The sequence below is a fragment of the Orcinus orca genome, chromosome 8 (genome assembly GCF_937001465.1).
Source record: "Orcinus orca chromosome 8, mOrcOrc1.1, whole genome shotgun sequence".
Classification (NCBI taxonomy): domain Eukaryota; kingdom Metazoa; phylum Chordata; class Mammalia; order Artiodactyla; family Delphinidae; genus Orcinus; species Orcinus orca.
The window spans coordinates 8,450,992-8,471,031 of NC_064566.1; the positions used below are offsets into that span (position 1 = coordinate 8,450,992).

The window sequence follows — 20,040 nt, forward strand, 5'->3', positions numbered from 1 at the left end:
CAGCATAAGTTTTCAGGCAGGGAAGGGCTCAGGTGGGATTATTAAAGTGCTCACTGGAGTACAGTCATTTCTCAGGAGTTCTGAGCAATTTTTACTGCTGAGGCACTGAGCTGGGAAATCTTCTTTCTTGGTCCTATCCTTATGGGACAGGTATTTACAAAGCTAATTTCCCACATCATTTTCTTTCTTTTTTTTTTTTTTTAATTTATTTATTTATGTTTGGCTGTGTTGGGTCTTCGTTTCTGTGCGAGGGCTTTCTCCAGTTGCGGCGAGCGGGGGCCACTCTTCATCGCGGTGCGCGGGCCTGTCACTGCTGTGGCCTCTCTCGTTGCGGAGCACAGGCTCCGGACGCGCAGGCTCAGCGGCCATGGCTCACGGGCCCAGCCGCTCCGCGGCATGTGGGATCCTCCCAGACCAGGGCTCAAACCCGTGTCCCCTGCATTGGCAGGCGGACTCTCAACCACTGCGCCACCAGGGAAGCCCCTCCCACATCATTTTCTAGGCCATCTTATTACCCAGTTTATTTTTCTTCTTGACTTATAGAAAAAAAAATTATTTAATATAGTCACATGCCATATATGTGTTTATAGTCAAAAGTATATATACTATCAAGTTTTATTCTATCACCAACCCCCCTCCACCCACTGGTCTCCCCCTCTACACTCACATAGGTAATTACTGTTAGGAGCTTTTTGTGGCAAGCGCACAGGTGAATATAGCAAATCTATATCCTTCTTTTTTACTTTTAAATTTTTTTTAATTTTTATTTTTGGCTGCGTTGGGTCTTTGTTGCTGCGCGCGGGCTTTCTCTAGTTGTGGAGAGCAGGAGCTCCTCTTGGTTGTGGTGCGCAGGCTGCTCACTGTGGTGGCTTCTCTTGTTGCAGAGCACAGGCTCTAGGCGCGCGGGCTTCAGTAGTTGCGGCACGCGGGCTCAGTAGTTGTGGCTCATGGGCTCTAGAGCGCAGGCTCAGTAGTTGTGGCACACGGGCTTAGTTGTTTCGCGGCATGTGGGATCTTCCCGGACCAGGACTCGAACCCATGTTCCCTGCATTGGCAGGCAGATTCTTAACCATTGTGCCACCAGGGAAGCCCTATACACCATTTTATACACGAGCAAAGTAAGGTATTTAAATGACACCCAGGGATGCCAGTAGTCCAGTCTGTCTTTTCTGAGTGCCCAGACTGTTGCTTAAATGTGGATCCTGCGAGTAGGTGGTAGGAGAGGAGGCTGAGCTGTCAGCACAGTCAGGGAGTGATAATTATTTACTTGGCTGTTTACCCCAGGAGGCTGTGAGTCTCTGGAGGACAAGAATGTGTCTTATGCATTGTTGCAGCATTACTACCTAGCACTGTGCCTGGCACGCAATAAACACCCTATTTTTGGAAAGCTGTGGATCCTGAGTCACAGTGGATATTATTGCAGAAAACAATTTTTCTATTTTTGTGCTTTGTAACATAATTCAGCATCTCGAATATTTATGACTTTGTTTTGCTTTTCCAGAATGAATATAATGATCACCAATTTTTGAGCACTAATTATGCATCACTCATAATTGCCAAACACTTACATCTCATTTAACCTACAACTCTGTGACTTGAGTATTCAAATCATTTGGCAGATGATGATAAAACGAGTTCAGAGAGGTTAACTAACTCACCCAAGTTTGCCCAGCTAGTGAGCATCAGAGCTAGAATTCAGAGCCAGCTCAGTCTGACCACAAAGCCAGTGGCCTTGACCATTCAAACATGTCTACATGTCACCTACTCTGGAAAACCACAAGGAAAGCTCAGCCTCTGGTCATACCACATGACTCAATTCAGAGTGAGATGGTTGAAGGCTGGCTCAAATCAGTCTCATCAATTTTTAGCATTTTGAACCTCCACTGTTTTGATGACCCTAGATACTTGAGAAGGAAACAATAACAAAACAGGTTTCTTGTTTACAGGGGTTGTTTTCTAAGCTGTGACTAATCCTAAAGTGTACCTATAATTTGTAGTGTTGTTCTAAGTGCCCAAAACTTCTACAGTGTATGGGGAAGCTGATGTGCAGACACTGACCGTGATGTTATATTGAGAAAGATGTAATGTATTTTTTTAAACATTTATTTATTTTTGGCTGCATTGGGTCTTCGTTGCTATGCGCGGGCTTTCTCTACTTGCGGCGAGCAGGGGCTGCTTTTCGTTGCGGTGCACAGGCTTCTCATCGTGGTTGCTTCTCTTGTTGCGGAGCACGGGCTCTAGGCGCGCGGGCTTCAATAGTTGTGGCACCTGGGTTTAATTGCTCTGGGGCATGTGGGATCTTCCCAGACCAGGGATTGAACCCATGTCCCCTGCACTGGCAGGTGAATTCTTAACCACTGCATCACCAGGGAAGTCCCTAACGTATACCTTCTTTATTCTTCCATTCAATAAATATTTGAGTTTCTACCATCTGCCTGCCACTGTTTGGCAGCACTGGAGATAGAGCAGTGAACCAAAACAAAAATTCCTGTCCATTTGGAACTTATATTCTAGTGGGAAGACACAAACAAAAATAAAAGTAAAACTTAAAGTTAGATGGTGAGAAGTCTTATGGAGAAGGATGGGAAGGGGAATATAGAATGCTGGGAGGTATGCTCAATTTTAAAATCTTACACTGCATGTTGCAACTGTGACAAGTCATTAGCCTCTGGCCCCTTTCTCTTCTGAGCATGCCTCATATCGCCCTGGATTTGTGTCACATCCTGTAGGTCCTGCTTTCTGCATACCCAATGTGAAACCCCAGGAACCACTCGTCTTGAGGTTCTCATCTAGTTTCTTGCTGGCCAGAGTTAATTTATATCTAACCTAGACTCAAATATAAAGCCTGGCCGAGGGTATTCAAATAATCTTGAGAGTTTGCAGAGAATCAGAAGGTGCAGGGGAAAAGAAATCAAAACACGACCTCTTCAGGTAAGATTAGGTAGAATTATCTTTACCTTTGCACTTCTGGCCTAATCACTCGGGGAGTGAAAAACAGCTCAAGGGCGTGGCAGGGCCTAGAGATAGCTGGAAGGAGGTTCTGGGTAGGTTATAATAGTTAATGTAGAGGCAGAAGAAAGAAAGTGGAATAATTTGTCGAGTGAATGAGGCAATGGTGATGCCAAGAGGTGGTAGCGGTCGGGGGGGAGGGAAATAGAGGCTTTAGCCTCTCATAAGCTCCATGAGCTATTTAGCCCCAAGACAACTGCCCCTACCCCAACGAATCCAAAATAATATTCTTCAATTGTGACAACTGACATTTTCTCAATCACACGTGAAGCGTGAATAAAAGCATTTTTGGAGAACCCTGTTTTGTACTGATCTACCATACAGTTTAAGTAAGAGTGTGATTGCCAAAGCAGCTCCAAAAACAAGCTCCTCTAAGCCGGAGATTTACAAAATACGGCCATGGCTTAGGCTGGACAAAGCCAGTGGAAGGACTTTGCCTGGAAGTTCTTACGTTAGCTATTAGAGTGGCTATGGTGCGCCATCAGGCTTGGACAGGGACGGGACTATGGGGCGAAGTTGCTGATGGTGATAATGAAGTCACGACCTCCTCTCCTTGTGAAGTCAAAACCATTTAAAAAAACACTGATGCTCACGTCACCCAGGGTTGAGGCCTCCCTTCGGTCCGTAGGGCAGAGTGCCGTCGACCTATGGCCCCGGCCAGCGTTAAGCACCGAAACCGTCTCAAACACTGCAGTCAAGGATTTGTGGCCGGTTCCACCAACACCTCCGCTAGGGGCCTGGCCTCAAGGCTAAGTGAGGACAGGGCGGGGATGACTGGGCGGCCCACCGCTCCCTGCACAGCCTGCTGGGAGTTGTAGTTCAGTCGTCGAAGAGCCGCGGCAATCCCCATCCCTCTCTTCAGCTTCCTCCCCGCCCGGATGAGTGCGCAGAATGGGAACCGTTGGAGGGTACCCAGAGAGCGTGGGACTACAATTCCCAACGGACGGTTGCCCCCAGGGCGCAGCCCCAGGTAGCCGGCTGCGGGTGTCGGACTCCGGCGCACGCGCACACGCCTCGGGCGGTGGCAGAATTCGGCCGCGTGCGCTTTCCCGCTCCAGCCGGCTCGGCGCTCGCTGCCCTTCTGGCTGCCGGTCGATCCACGCTAGCCCGCTACGCGCCGTCTTTTGGTTTCGCGCGCCTCTCCTTCTCCCTAGTTGTTTGTAGAGCCAGGCCACGCCCGTTTCCCGCCGCCAGGGCCTGGTTCGTTCCCGCCCCATCCCGCCCCTCTCTGAGCTCCTGCTCCTTCTGCTGGAGGCGGAGGCTCCATGTTGTCCCCTCAGCGAGTGGTAGCGGCTGCATCGGGAGGAGCAGGTGAGGCGCGCTATTTTCCCCGAGCCCGCTCCGTGGCCACCCCCGCCGCCCTCCCTGCTATAGTTTCGAGGAGACCGGACGCCCGCGCCGCCGCCCTTCCTCGTCCCGGGGTTGGAACTGCGCGCCTCTCGCTGGGGTCCCTTAGCTGACGAATTAGGGTCCGGGGGCTGCTCGCGAGGCCGGGCCAGTCGGACGCGGGCGATGCCTTCCTCCGCTACCGGCCGGGAGCGGCCGCCTTCGGGGGTCGGGCCCTGGGCCCGGAGGAGGCCGTTAGTACTCCTCGGGGTACTAACGGCCGTTAGTACTCCTCGGGGTACTAACGGCCGTTAGTACCCCGAGGGTCGGTGGTCCTGGGGCGGCGTTTAGAGGCTGAGCTGGGCGCTCCGGGCTGCTGCCTTCTCCCTGCCTAGGCGCTTCGCTCGCTCGCGGGCCGGGAAACCTCGGGCCGAGTGGCTGTGGCCGTATTAACGGGCCCAGGGAGTGGGGAAGGTAGATGCTTTATTGTTCACCCTTTTAAAAAGCTCTGGAGGGCTGCGAAGCGTCTTTGAGTTGGAAGCTTTATTTTTATCCTAAAGACCTTGAGTTACAGGAGGTTTTAGGGAAGTCGATTTTCAACCCGCACTTATCTCCCGAAGGAGATAAAAGAATGTGGCCTAAATTGATTTTTAGGAAGTTCTTTTAGTACGTTTGGTACAGTACGTTGTTCTTTTGCTTTCTTGAAGACACAAAGCATAGGGAAAGTATTAAAGAGAAAACAAATAGTCACCATAAATTCATGGATTTTAATTTCATCTGTCGTTCTACCTGGCTTTATTCTTGTTTGCTGTGTGTGCTGTTGAAATGGCCAGAAGTTTTCACTTGCGAAATCTAAAGGCAAAAAAAAAAAAGAGAAAAGAACATTGTTTGAAGACACTTTTAATAAATCTTAGTCCTCACGTTTGAATATGAAGTTGGATGGAATGTTTTGGGAAGGAGAGAAAAGAACTAACGGACCAAAAACGTGGTTTCACATTTTGGCTGGCTTTTGGAGAAGCAAAAGCTACGTAGTTTTAAACCGCGACAAGTATTCAGCATTGCAGTGTACTGAATTTCAAATTACTGTTTTTTTTTTTCAATCCCCACAGAAACCAGCTCATAGTATAGAAATCTCTGTTGCTGCTTTAACACCTGTAAAGAAAACGCTTGATTGAAGAAGACCTCTACCTAATGAAACATTACACTAGTAGAGCAGGTTGTTTTATTAGCTGTTGTTAACTGTCTTATTGGAGTAATCATAAAATTAAGAAAAGTAGTAAAAAGTAAGGATAAATGTGATGATGTGTACTAGCATAATTGTCTTAGTTTTCACTAAGTAGGACTTGTTTAGATTAGGCTTTTTTAGAATTGGTTTTCTATGGCGTAGCACATGCATTTTTCATTTTTATGACTCCTGAGTCATATAATAAAAGGTATACTCACACTAGTTATTTAAAATGAAATAATAGAGAATTGTAAGAAGCAAGAAATATAAAGTCATCTCTACTTCCCCAGTTCCCCAGTGGTAGTCATTACTCACAGTTTGGTCACATATTCTAAGATTTCTTTCAAGTACCTTAGGGAACCCTGGGTTGTGTGAACTTGTTTGAGGTTTAAAATTTACCTGCAGTGACTCGGCATGCCTGTTAAACTTTCTATGGCCTTGTGTCTCATACTGAGAAATTGTTTAACACAACTACAGTTTAAAGTTAGTCTGAATTTTAAAACATTTTCCTGACTTATCTTTGAGATTCTAGGAGCATATTCTCTAAAAAATATCAAGGGGGAAAAGTGAGTGGAAAGCTTTTAGTTAAATGAAAAAAGTCTTTTAATTGCTGTAGAGCTGTGGTTCTCAGCCCTGCTGCTGCGCATTAGAATAACTTGGGGTTTTTAAAACCTGCCAATGCTTGGGGCCCACTCACAGATTCTGATTTAATATATTGAGGGGCTAGGCAACAGTTTAAAAAAAAAACAAACCCAAAACCCAAGTAATTTAATTTCTGTACTAATATATACAAATTTCTCTGTAGGTGGTTGCTTAATTTGAATTGATTTATTACTTTATAGGAAGTATAATTTGTAATATCAGTATTTTTGTATTGAGTTGATACTCTTCCATGCACATATCTAAAGAATGCCTTTTATTGGTATGTGTTTAGATTGTTAGAATATGTTTTGATTGTTAGAATGTGTTACATATATTTCACAGATAAAGTATCAATATATTACAAATCAGAAAATAGGTTTTAGTGGTATAGTAGGTGAATAAGCAAAGAAGTAGATTAACTCTTTTTGTCTTGAAATGATAAGGACTCCAAATCAAATATTGCCAGTTAAAGCTTATTCAACTGGAATACAGGTAATTAAAACCTTCAGGTAACCAGATTGATTTTGGGGGTGGTCTCATTTTTAGGGTAAAGTCAAATAAGATGAATATTGAATTCATTCTGTTAAAAAGATTTTTATCTTTTTAATAGACTAGCCTGGCATCTATTCTATTAAATGCTGTATTAAATTAGATGCCTGTAGTATAGCCTGGCATCATTTTTAGATTCAGCCCAATCTCTGCATTTCTGAATCTTTAATACTGTTTAGTCATAGTTGATCTTCATAAATCCATTAAGCACTACAGAATTCTTAATTGACAAAGAAAATGTGGTTTTGTTCAGCATTCTGTGCTAAGGTACAAATTTCCCCTATTCTGTTAAGTTGCATTTAAATAGAATTTTCACTGAAACAACCTTAAAAATATACGTGTATCTACCAGCATGCTTACTGCCTTGAGACCTAACAGTGTATAAAAGCACTCCCTCACCATCACCAAAAAAGAGCCACACCCAGCAGTTGTAGAGGTGGCTGAGGGCTTTAGTGTACTTAGCCTTACATATGATGATGTGTTTTCTTTGGCCTTTTCTGTGAATTAGGAACTTTAAAGACTGCCAGTAAGAACAAGGCATGAAAATGGTATGCTTCTGTTTTTGGGTGTGTTGCTTTTGCCCTTTAGAAAATGTGGTATTTCAGGAGAGTGGAAAACTCAGGTCATAACTTTACCCTGAGTCATGCACGCTACTCAGTGAAATGTTTCTATAACTGTAGTTAGGATTTGCTTTTCAAAACTCTCTGGACAGTAAGGATGAGTACTGAGGCTGGCTCTACCCCAGTGGTTCTTAACCCAGGGCGATTTTGCCTGGTTGGGACACTTAGCAATGTCTGGAGACATTGCTGGGTCTCACAATCAGGAGGAAGCACTACTGGTATCCGGTGGGTAGAGGCCAGAGATGCTGCTAAATATCTTGCAGTGAATGGGGTAGCTCCCCACAACAAAGAGTTATCCAGCCCAAAATACCAGTGGTGCTGAGGTTGAGAAACCCTGGTCTAAACTGTTGACTTGATCTATTAAATTCTGTCTGAATTATCTGAAATAGCAATTGTAATTGCTTCCAAATAACTAGTTTCATTGAATTTATCACTGTTCAGATGGTCTTCTCAAGTATTTGAGGGACATTTAAACTTTTTTCCCCATGATGTTTTTTCTGATAGAACTTATTTCTTAAAATTTACATTTTCCATAGGAGCAGGAAGGCCAATTATAATTCACTAGTCTCAGCTACTTGTATTTAGCCTGAGCAGCTACTTTTTTTTTTTTTTTCTTTCAGTCCTTTGAAAATTCAGAAATAATTCTAGGAAGAATCAGTGCTGTAATTTGCTCAGATCTCTACAAATTTGTCCCTATAATAATTAATTTCACTTGTTAGTCTTTCAGCCATTCTATTTGGGTTGTCTGTTTTTGTTTTAGTGCAGAGCTTCTCCATTGAATCCAATCATACAGCGATTGTTTGAATAGGCATACTTAAACCTATTGGTTAGTCTGGATTAAGGTGTGTTGTGTCCAAAGTAAAGGATACATCAGTACTTTAAAAGTAATTAGAAAAAATGTTGTAGCTTCCACATCAACTATTGGAGTCCTTTTTAATTATCCAAATATTTTCAACATTTCTACATACTTCGAAATGACGGCTGATGCGGTATTACTATGAGCTGTTTACAGCACTAATCAGAATTGGCAGTATGATATAGTTCTACCACTCACTTTTTTTTTTTTTAACTTAGGTTTTAAGTTCACTAAACTTAGGTTTTCCCTAAACTTAGGTTTTAAGTTCACTTAAATGTATACAGATGGTCGGGGAACTAGGATCCTAGAAACTGCGTGGTGTGGCCAAAAAAAAAAAAATAGAGATAGATGTGACTGTGGTCAGGCCATATCTTTGTATGTGTATAAGATGTCACATCTGTTACTCATATAAATGAACATAATAGAGCATTACCTCTTCATATCGAACATTAACTGTTCATGTAAGTGAGCATTACTGTTGTCATCATCTCAGAATGCATATCTGGACCTTGGGAAATGATTGCTTCGCTAAAGGGAGAAGGCATATAAGGTTGCCACTTAAAGGTTTTTCTAGTACTATCCCTGGAGGTTAGATCTCCAGAGTATAAGATTACTGAGAAGTGGGAGTAATTTCACTGCAAATGGAGTATCTCTCCCCCTTAAAAAACTCCTAAAACAAACCCCCAGGTCTTTGGTGGGGTCCTTGCTGAGCAAGTTGCTTTAATGTTTTTATCATCGTAAATTTTGATCTGTTCTTTAGCCAGGACTATACAATTTTAAATTAAGCCAAGGCATGAATATGTTACCCAGCAAGTTTGGCCAATTTAGATATTCAGGAAATTTTCACTTGTTCAACAGAGATTGAATTTTAGGGCTATAAAATGGCTTTACCTAACTGCCTGATTTTGTAGACGAAACTGAGACACAGAGAAGTAAAGTGATTTACTCATGCTGTTACGGTTAGTACGAAACTGGGCCCAGAAATCTGGTCTTTCCTGATTGTTAGGGAAGGCCTTTCTCCTGTAGATACTCCTTCACTGTTATAATAGTCTTTGCCAAACCAGGAGCTTAAGTCATAAAAGGAAGAAATGGTAGGGTCTGGTGGTATGTTTCATCTAGGAAGATGGAGTCAGGGAAGATGTGAAGGCTGAAAGGTGGAGATTTGAGAGAAGTGGAGCATCTGAGAGGATTCATTTTGATGATACTAAATGTAGACTTATAAAATGTTAGAACTGAAAGGGTTGCTAGAGGTTAAATCTTGACTCATTTTACTGTTGAGACTGAAGACTAGACATGCCCAGAATCACACAGGTTGTTAGTGGTAGAACTGGAACAGGAACTTGTCTCCTGACTCTTGTACCCATATATTTCTACATAATACACCTCCAAGAGTGAGCTGATGGTGGAATATCCAGGTGAATCTTCCCCTTAAGCAGTTGCACATTTGGACCTAAGTGCAGGTTAGAAATGAATGAAGTTGCATCACCAAAATAGAGGATGTAGTGAAATTATAAGAATAAAGAGCTTATTCAGGGAGAGGTTGAGAACTGCAGAAGGCTAAAGCAGGGTGTTGGTGGGTATCACAGGAAGCTGAAAAGGAGAACCAGTGAAAGGGGGTGATAAAGAGGCTGGAAGAGAACTAGGAGTGGGCACTGTTGTGGAGTCCAAAGGTTTTAAGAAGTTTTAGAAGTGGTTGGCCAGTGTGTTATATCACAGGTGTAGAGTTGAATGAGAATCAAGAAATGCCTATTGGATTTGGCAGGAGAGGTCATTGATGAACTAGAGAATGGTTTCAACAGAGAGACTGAGAGGAAAGTCAGATTGCAAGGTGATAAGAAGGGAATGTGTAGATAAGTGGATGAAGACACACTTTCAGGGAGGTTGACAAAGAAAGACTGGGAGGAGGAAGGGAAGAAACTGACTTTTATTGAGGTTCTTTACATGTACTATAGGGTTTAGTGTTTACAGTACTAGGAAGCTATTATTCTATGGTAGATCCTGGGGCTGAATGTGGTAGTTTCCCTACTCCCCAGGGGCTCCCAGGAGCTCATTACAATATTATTATGTTGTAATGAGTGGAATAATAGTAAAGGTTTTAGTGGAAATAGGAAAGTGGGTTCTTTTTATGGAGTCCCTAATATGTGTCAGACACTGTCCTTTGAGATGGGTATTAGTTTTATAAATAAATGGAGATACAAATGGTTAGAAATTTATCCACAGTCACATTGTGACTAAATGGTGGAGTTTTTCGTTTATTCCCCAACTGTTTATTGGATGTCTACTCTCTGTGGGCACTCTTCTGGTTCTTGGGGGATATAGCATTGAACAAAAGAGACAAAAATTTCTGCCCTCATGGAGGTTACATTCTAGAGGTGAGAAAGTAAGGATTTAAGCCCTGCCGTCTCTCTTGATTGCTTTTAGTGTACTGTGCAAAGTGATGGACTCTGAGAGGATGGGGTGGGTGATCAGGACAGAGGGAGGGTGAAGGTGATTGTTGAAGGATGAGCAAGTGTTTGCTGGAGTCAAGTGGAAGAAACATTTCAGGCCATGAGAACAAATGGTTGAATAGGCTGTATATTTGAAAATTTGGAATCAAGACAGGACAGGACGTGAATCCTAACTTTCTCCTAGGAGGAAGACCAATGAGTATAAATTTACCTGGGAGGATGAGGAGAATAAAGCATTAGAGGAACGAAGGCAGTAGGGAGAATGGTGAAAGGGTTTGACTTACAGGATGGGACTTTTTAGCTTTCAGCCATCAATCCATAAAATGTTTTTGTAGTTTTTTAAATAAATTTGTTTTACTTATTTAATTTTGGCCACGTTGGGTCTTTGTTGCTGCACGCGGGCTTTCTCTAGTTCCTGCGAGCGGGGGCTACTCTTGGTTGCGGTGCGCGTGCTTCTCATTGTGTTGGCTTCTCGTTGCAGAGCATGGGCTCTAGGCGTGCGGGCTTCAGTAGCTGTGGCATGTGGGCTCAGTAGTTTTGGCTTGCAGGCTCTAGAGCATGGGCTCAGTAGTTGTGGCACACGGACTTAGTTGCTCCGTGGCATGTCGGATCTTCCTGGACCAGGGCTTGAACCCGTGTCCCCTGCATTGGCAGGCAGATTCTTAAGCACTGTGCCACCAGGGAGGTCCTTGATAGTTTTTTTTTTATGTAGTTGCTGATATGTTTATGTACTGTAATGAAGGCATTCATCCCTGAAGGATGAGGTAACATCCTTAAAGCAACACTCGGGGATGTTGACTTGCATGATCAACCTAACAGGCAGGAAAGGTTGGAAGGTGGCATGGCTAAAGGAGATGGCCCTGAGGTTTTTTTTTTTTTTTTTTTTTTTTTTTGCGGTACGTGGGCCTCTCACTGCTGTGGCCTCTCCCGTTGCGGAGCACAAGGCTCCGGACGCGCAGGCTCAGCGGCCATGGCTCACGGGCCCAGCCGCTCTGCGGCATGTGGGATCTTCCCAGACCGGGGCACGAACCCGTGTCCCCTGCATCGGCAGGCGGACTCTCAACCACTGCGCCACCAGGGAAGCCCCGGCCCTGAGGTTTTGATTAAGGGATCTATGAGATTGGGGGGCAGGTTGTCTGAGATGCGAGGATAAATCAGCAAAGGAAATTCACATGATATCTAGAAAAGGGTGAGTGGAAATAAGATTTTTACTTGGATGATCAATAATATAGTTCTCTTGTCTTAGGAAGTGAGAGATAAAGATAGTGTGGTGAAAAGTGAGCAGCTCTATTTGTTTAAATTAAATTATTAGTGATGTGTACAGTTTAAAATGATTTTTCCCTTAAGTGGATCCAAACCAAAGGAACAAGATCTTTTAAAATCCGGTGTGCCCGGTATACTGTCGGAGAGAAATGCAGGATCACCCCAGCTCCCTCAAGTAAATATAGCCTGGTTCTCTTCTTTTTCACTTTGCTACAGGCAGAAAGAGGAAGAGATGAGGGAAGGCTTTATCACTTTTTTTTTAAACTGTCCTTCTTAGTGGTCTTCATCTTCTCTTGAAGTGTAGTTCGTTGTCTACAGCTGCATACATTTTTGTCATGTGATTATTCTATCTTGTTTGTAGCCCAGGTAACTTTATCTTCCATACCTGTTGCCCTGACAGTATCACCTGCATCCTTAGGGTGGTAGCTTTCAACTAGATTACAGTACATACCATCCATCCTTTTTACAGTTGTTTATTGTGTGCCTGCTTTGTGTCAGTACATTCACACTGCTCAGTAAACTTTAATAGTGAAATAGATAAAATTGAAAGAGCCAGTACCATGAACTCAATTGTGAAGTCCTGGGGGACTATTGTATTGGTTACTAGGTTTGGTTGTATCTTGTAGAGCCTCCAAGTAAGCGATTTAAACGAGGTAGACATTTTTCTTTCATATGAAAGTGAGCCAGCATGGCAGTTCTGCTACACCAAGTCCTCAGCCCTACCTCTCTTGTTGCTCCAGTATTCCTAGGGTGTTGCCCTCACATGCCTGGTCCAGGGTGACTTGGTCCCACTTTTGCATATAGCCAGCAGGAAGGGGGAAGATGCATGATATGCAAGTTGCTATATCATTTCCAGTCAGAACTTAGTCACACAGTGATACCCTACATACAAGGTTGGGTTGGAAATGTGTTTCTTCTGAGCATTTATATGCCCAGCTAAAAATATATTACCATAGCAGGAGGAGAAAATGAATATTGGGGGAGCAACCAGCCATCTCAGGGACTTTGTTTGGTATTGCTTTGAGTACTGCACAGTACTTAACCTTGTGGCTTGTCCATAAGGTGTGGATAAATTGTTCTCATTTCTTCTTTTATATAAAAGACTGAAGGTCTTCAGGTCCTGGATTCACCTGCTGTTATGGCAATAAGAACTCTAAGAGATTATTTACAGAAATGTTTCCTTTTTATAATAGGAAATAATGGGAAAGAAAAGTATTAGTATATATGTATTATAATGCTAGAATGACACTGAATCAATGTTTATAAATTGTTTTCCAACAGTTTGCAAAAAATTAAAAAGTGGCAAGAACCCTTTTGTTGCTGCCTGGTACAGTAAGTATAAAAAGCGAGCAGCGGGACTCCCCTGGTGGCGCAGTGGTTAAGAATCCGCCTGCCAATGCAGGGGACACAGGTTCGATCCCTGGTCCAGAGAGCACCCACATGCCGCGGAGCAACTAAGCCCATGCGTCACAACTACTGAGCCCATGTGCCATAACTACTGAAGCCCGCACACTGTAGGGCCTACATGCCGCAGCTACTGAGCCTGTGTGCTGCAACTACTGAAGCCCGCGTGCCTAGAGCCTGTGCTCTGCAACAAGAGAAGCCACCGCAATGAGAAACCCGTGCAGTGCAATGAAGAGTAGCCCCTGCTCGCCACAACTGGAGAAAGCCTGTGGTCAGGAACGAAGACCCAGTGCAGCCAAAAAATAAAAATAAATAAAAAGTGAGCAGCAATTCCCATACTTAAAGATTAGAGTCTGGCCGTCAAGCTGTTTTGTTGACTTTGCCTGCTGTGATCATTCAGCCTTTACTGCTTCCCAGATGAAAGTGTTTCTGGGACCATGTGTATGATTTTGGCCAAATCTGCCTACCTGTTCTATGCTCAATATTTGTCCTTCAATTTACTTTATATTGATTAGTTTTTAAAACTTAGCCTCCTAAGCAATAATCCATTAAAACATGGTTTTGTTTCCTAATGTTTAATAGTCATTAAAATACATAATTATTAAAATAAAACAAGTGTCCTTTTAACTACCTGAAAACATCTCCTTTAGTACATACACTTAGGGAAGAGAAATAGTGCTTTGCCTCATTTCATAGGCCCCACTGCTGTTTGTTTGTTTGTTTGTTTGTTTGTTTGCGGTACGCAGGCCTCTCACTGTTGTGGCCTCTCCTGTTGTGGAGCACAGGCTCCGGATGCACAGGCCCAGTGGCCATGGCTCACGGGCCCAGCCACTCCGCAGCATGTGGGATCTTCCCGGACCGGGGCACGAACCCGTGTCCCCTGCATCGGCAGGCGGACTCCCAACCACTGCGCCACCAGGGAAGCCCTATGGTTTTATTTTTAAAGTAATTTATTTATTTATTTATTTTTGGCTGCATTGGGTCTTCGTTGCTGCACGCGGGCTTTCTCTAGTTGTGGCGAGTAGGGCCTACTCTTTGTTGCTGTGTGCGGGCTTCTCATTGCGGTGGCTTCTCTTGTCGCGGGCTCTAGGCGCATGGGCTTCAGTAGTTGTGGCGTGTGAGCTCAGTAGTTGTGGCTCGTGGGCTCTAGAGCGCAGTCTCAGTTGTTGTGGCACACGGGCTTAGTTGCTCCGCGGCATGTGGGATCTTCCCGGACCAGGGCTCAAGCCCATGTCCCCTGCATTGGCTGGCGGATTCTTAACCACTGTGTCACCAGGGAAGTCCTGGATATCCTTTTTTAATGATACGCTCGTTCATAATCTTTTACCCATTGCTATTTTTAAAGGGGGAATGGTTGTCTTTTGTTTTTCTAGAGTGATTCTGGATATGAGTCCTTTGGATTTAGGTGTTAGGAATATTTCCTCCTAGCCTGTGACTTGCATTTTTACTCCCTTAAGGATGTCTTTTAATGAACAAAAATTCTGAATTTTAATGAAGTCTAATTTGTCATTTTTTTTTCTTTTATGGTTGGTGCTTTGTGCCGTGTTTAAGAAGTTTTTACTCTTCCCATGTTAAAAAAGTAACATTTTAAAAATATTTGAAACTAATATTTTTTTTCTCTACAACAACATAGGTGATGCTATGGAGAGTGGAAAGCCTTGTCCAGTGCAGGTTGTTTTGGTGCAGAAAGACCAACATGCCTTTGAGCTAGAAGAGAAAGCCTTGGCCAGCATCCTCTTACAGGAACACATCCGAGACCTTGATGTGGTGGTGGTGTCAGTGGCTGGTGCCTTCCGAAAGGGCAAGTCCTTCTTTCTGGACTTTATGCTACGATACTTATATATCCAGGTAAAGTAGAATTATATCATTTCAAATTAGAAAGTGAGACTGTTATGTCCAAAAGAGCAAACTAAGCTCATGAATTATCCTTGATGTGTAAAGTTACTCGAAATTTTAGACTTAATGGAAATTTCTTATTTCTCCTATAGAAGGAAGGTGGCAGTTCAAATTGGTTGGGTGACCGAGAAGAACCGTTAACAGGGTTTTCATGGAGGGGGGGCTCTGACCCAGAAACCACTGGGATCCAGATCTGGAGTGAGGTTTTCACTGTGGAGAAGCCAGATGGGAAGAAGGTAAGGAAGAAAAAGACTTATAAACTAACAAACACAACAGAATGAGAACTTTAATGTGTAGCCTGATAATCCAATTAAAAATGATTTTTATCGTAATGATATAAGTGCATGTTTAAAACTAATTCATGAATAAAAGGTCAAAGAGTAACATAAGGCTTCTAACGAAAAATAGCTGTCAGGTGCCCTAGTCCTCTGTCTGCTCATTTTCACTTCCCAAAGGCTAATGCTCTCAGCTGTTCAGATGTTACTTCTGTTCTTTACACTCTTACTCCTGTAAGCATTCACTCCCCCCACCCCTCCAGCTGTCAGCAGGGCATCTTACCCACCTCATCGAGCCTAGTAAGCTTCAGTTATAGAACTGCTCCCCAGGTTTCTTTGTGAGGGTCAGCAGGGGCAAGTCATGTGTCTCCTAAAGTGGAAGAGGGGATTTGGGGCTATGACTGTTTCTTCAACAGACTTTAACCCATTCCTTCTGTTTTTAGCCTCACCCTAAAGCATACCTTCACAGCTGTTTGTGCCTCTCATTTTTGAGTCTTTCCAGGGCTTCAGGTTTCATATCCCCCCTTCAGGTTGTTCAGTTTCTGCTGTTTCCTTGATGTTAAGTAATTAAATATTTTGAGAGCTGGACAGTTGATGCACGACTTTTTTTTTTAATGTTTATTTATTTATTTGGCTGCGCTGGGGCTTAGTTGCGGCACGCAGGATCTTCGTTGCTGCGTGCGGGATCTTTAGTTGCAGCATGCGGGATCTAGTTACCTGACCAGGGATCGAACCTGGGCTCCCTACGTTGGGAGCTAGGAGTCCTAACCACTGGACCACCAGGGAAGTCCCTGATGCATGAACTCTTAATCACTGTTTCCACAGTTTCTATTTCTTTTCCTTATTCTTTTAATGTTTTGTTTCTTTCTCTCTTTCTTTTTTGTTTTTTTTTTTTTAGTAAAGTTTCAGGAGAAAGGTATATAGGAAAACCCTCTTTTTTTTTTTTTCAGCATAAATACACATACAGAAATGCGTAGCAAAATGGGGAGATTATCACACATTTTTTTTTAAGGGTAGAGAATGTAGGAGAGTAAGGAGTTTTTGGAATATAACATTAGAAACTTTTGCATGGAAGGATCTTTAGATGTTATTTTTATCCAGCCTTTAATTTTTTAACAGCTTTACTGAAATTTAATTGATGTTCCATTTCTCCCCTCCCAGCTTTAGTCACTATTTTACTTTAATAACATTGTTTTTATTGTTGTTTAAATGGTCAGTTATCTTTTAAAGATATTTAAATAATAAGAAAAAAGCCATATATTTACCCATGCAGTTACCATTAACTGCTCTTCACTTTTTGTGTCCAGGTTTTTATCTATTTTTTGTATTCATTTTCCTTCAGCCTGAAGGACTTCTTTAATATTTCCTGGGCTTCCCTGGTGGCGCAGTGGTTGAGAGTCTGCCTGCCGATGCAGGGGACACGGGTTCGTGCCCCGGTCCGGGAAGATCCCACATGCCGCGGAGCGGCTGGGCCCGTGAGCCATGGCCGCTGAGCCTGCGCGTCCAGAGCTGTGCTCCGCAATGGGAGAGGCCACAACAGTGAGAGGCCCACGTACTGCAAAAAAAAAAAAAAAAAAAAAAAATTCCTGTAGTGCTGCTCTTTTGGTGCAGAATTCTTTTAGCTTTCTTTCTATGTTTCAAAAGTATTTTGCCTTTGTTTTGGAAATATTTATGCTGGGTATAGAATTCTAGGCTGGCAGTTTTGTCTTTCAGTGCCTCAAAGATGTCACTCCCCTGCCTTTTTTTTTTTTTTAAAAGATTTAATTTAGGGCTTCCCTGGTGGCACAGTGGTTAAGAATCCACCTGCCAATGCAGGGGACACGGGTTCGAGCCCTGGTCTAGGAAGATCCCACGTGCCGTGGAGCAACGAAGCCTGTGCACCACAACTATTGAGCCTGTGCTCTAGAGCCAGCGAGCCACAACTACTGAGCCTGTGTGCCACAACTATTAAAGCCTGTGCGCCTAGAGCCCGTGCTCCGCAACAAGAGAAAGCCCACACAGAGCAACGAAGACCCAACGCAGCCAAAAAAAAAAAAGATTTAATTTTATTTATTTTTTTGGCTGCGTTGGGTCTTTGTTGCTGCATGTGGGTTTTCTCTAGTTGCGGCGAGAGGGGGCTACTCTTCGTTGCGGTGCATGGGCTTCTCATTATGGTGGCTTCTCTTGTCGTGGAGCACAGGCTCTATGCACGCAGGCTTCAGTAGTTGTGGCACATGGGCTCAGTAGTTGTCCAGTGCAGGTTGTTTTGGTGTAGAAAGACCAACATGCCTTCGAGCTAGAAGAGAAAGCCTTGGCCAGCATCCTCTTACAGGAACACATCCGAGACCTTGATGTGGTGGTGGTGTCAGTGGCTGGTGCCTTCCGAAAGGGCAAGTCCTTCTTTCTGGTGGCTCGCTGGCTTAGTTGCTCTGCAGCATGTGGGATCTTCCCGGACCAGGGATTGAACCTGTGTCCCCTGCATTGGCAGGCTGATTTTTATCCACTGTGCCACCAGGGAAGACCCTTCCTTGCCTTTTTGCTGACATTACTTCTGCTGAGAAATTGGTGTTATCCTTTGTTCTTGTGTGTTTAATGTGTCTTTTTGTCTAGTTGCTTTTATGGGGTTTTTGTAGTCTGACTGGAGGGAACAGGTGCTGTTCTTGGTCCTCTGTGAGCCTTAGGTAGTGTTCCCTCTAACCCCCTTTTTTTTTTTTTTTTTTGCTGTACGCGGGCCTCTCACTGTTGTGGCCTCTCCCGTTGCAGAGCACAGGCTCTGGACGCGCAGGCTCAGCAGCCATGGCTCACGGGCCCAGCAGCTCCGCGGCATGTGGGATCTTCCCAGACCGGGGCACAAACCCGTGTCTCCTGCATTGGCAGGCGAATTCTCAACCACTGCACCACCAGGGAAGCCCCCTCTAACCCTTTTGAATGGCTCTTTCTCTAGTCTCAGGTAATTTCCTTATTCACATGAGTTGGTCAGGACTCGGCTGAACACTTGATGGGTACCCTCTGTAGATCCCTGGTGTTCTTTGTCTCAATAGCTCTCTACTCAGGTGCTCTGCCTAAGAACTCCTGTTTCCTTGGTCTTCCTGACTCTCAGCTGTATTTCCTGACTCAGAGAATCTGGTGCCTCTGCCTGGATTCCCCCTCCCTGTGCCTTGGCCAGTTAGCTGGGTCAACTGTAAGGCTCACCTCATCTGTTTCCTTTCTTTCAAGGATCATTATCCTTTGTTACCCAGTGTCCAGTGTCTTGAAACTGTTGTTTCATATATTTTGTCTGTTATGTTTGGTTTTAGGTGGGAGGATAAGTCCAGTCTGTTACTCCATTTTGACTGGAAATGGAAGTCCAATCTTCATTTTAGAGATACTGTAAAATGACCCAGTGAGTTAAGGGCCTGCTGTGGGTAACATAGCGACTCTTAGAGACGGCACCACAACAAGGCCCTATGACCTTCATTTCTGTTCTTATTTTTTGTATCATGTTCTATTTCTACATTTCTGGTAATGTGTGGTAGGTGGTTTTGTTTTTTACTTTTTATTGCAGAATAGTTGCTTTACAATGTTGTGTTAGTTTCTGCTGTATAGTAAAGTGAATCAGTTATACATACGTCCACTCTTTTGTAGATTTCCTTTGCATATAGGTCACCACAGATAGGGTTTCCTGTGCTAAACAGTAGGTTATTATTAGTTATCTGTTTTATACGTAGTAGTGTATATATGTCAATCCCAGTCTCCCAATTCGTCCCACCCCCCAGTAGATGCTTTCTTAATTTTTCTTTTTTTTGTTTTGTGGTACGCGGGGCTCTCACTGCTGTGGCCTCTCCCGTTGCGGAGCACAGGCTCCAGACGCGCAGGCTCAGCGGCCATGGCTCACGGGCCCAGCCACTCCGCGGCATGTGGGATCCTCCCAGACCGGGGCACGAACCCGCGTCCCCTGCATCGGTAGGCGGACTCTCAACCACTGCGCCACCAGGGAAGCCCAGATGCTTTCTTAATTTATTTTTAGGAATAAATAATTATTGTTGACTATGTGATCCCTTTGTACAGAAGTGGTGGGCCTCATTTTAATTTTGGGGGAATGTGGTGTATTAATTCTCCTTAAGGGTTTAGGAAATCTCTACAGTGTTAGTAGTAAGCAGGCTTTGCTTTTAGTTATCTGACATTTATAGTGCCGTCATTTTTTTATCTTGTTGAATTGACTCCTCTATAGAGCACCATGTTTATTGACAGCATTTTGGTTTCCTGCCCTTTAAAAAAATTTAATAGACTTTATTTTTTATAGTAATTTTAGGTTTATAGGAATATTGATCAGGAAGTGCAGAGTTCCCCCTTCCAGTTTCTCCCTATTATGTACATCTTTTGTCAGTGTGATACATTTGTTATAATTAATGGACCAGTATTGATAGGTTGTCATTAACTAAAGCCCATGGTTTACGTTAAGGTTCAGTCTTTGTGTTGCACGTTCTGTGGGTTTTGATAAATGTATAATGATATGTAGCTACGATTACTGTATCAACAGAGGAAGTGCACTGCCCTAAAAATCCTCTGT

At 43.6% G+C, this 20,040-nt stretch overlaps 1 protein-coding gene across 5 annotated transcripts in view; it reads left to right on the forward strand.

The window, feature by feature from the left end:
• The first annotated feature begins 3,829 nt into the window (after nucleotides 1-3,829).
• The window catches only part of ATL3 (atlastin GTPase 3), a 51,045-nt gene continuing 34,834 nt past the window's right edge, over nucleotides 3,830-20,040 (forward strand). Inside the window, exons 1-4 of one of the 5 annotated variants that reach the window (XM_049713518.1) lie at nucleotides 4,038-4,320; nucleotides 13,219-13,269; nucleotides 14,975-15,189; nucleotides 15,330-15,473. In XM_049713518.1, coding sequence (XP_049569475.1) covers nucleotides 4,275-4,320; nucleotides 13,219-13,269; nucleotides 14,975-15,189; nucleotides 15,330-15,473 — 456 coding nt within the window. In that variant the 5' untranslated portion in view covers nucleotides 4,038-4,274. Of the gene's footprint in view, nucleotides 3,980-4,016; nucleotides 4,321-5,445; nucleotides 5,552-13,218; nucleotides 13,270-14,974; nucleotides 15,190-15,329; nucleotides 15,474-20,040 lie in introns of those variants that run through there. The other 4 variants (XM_049713519.1, XM_004264254.4, XM_049713520.1 and 1 more) reach the window with 4 other exon arrangements.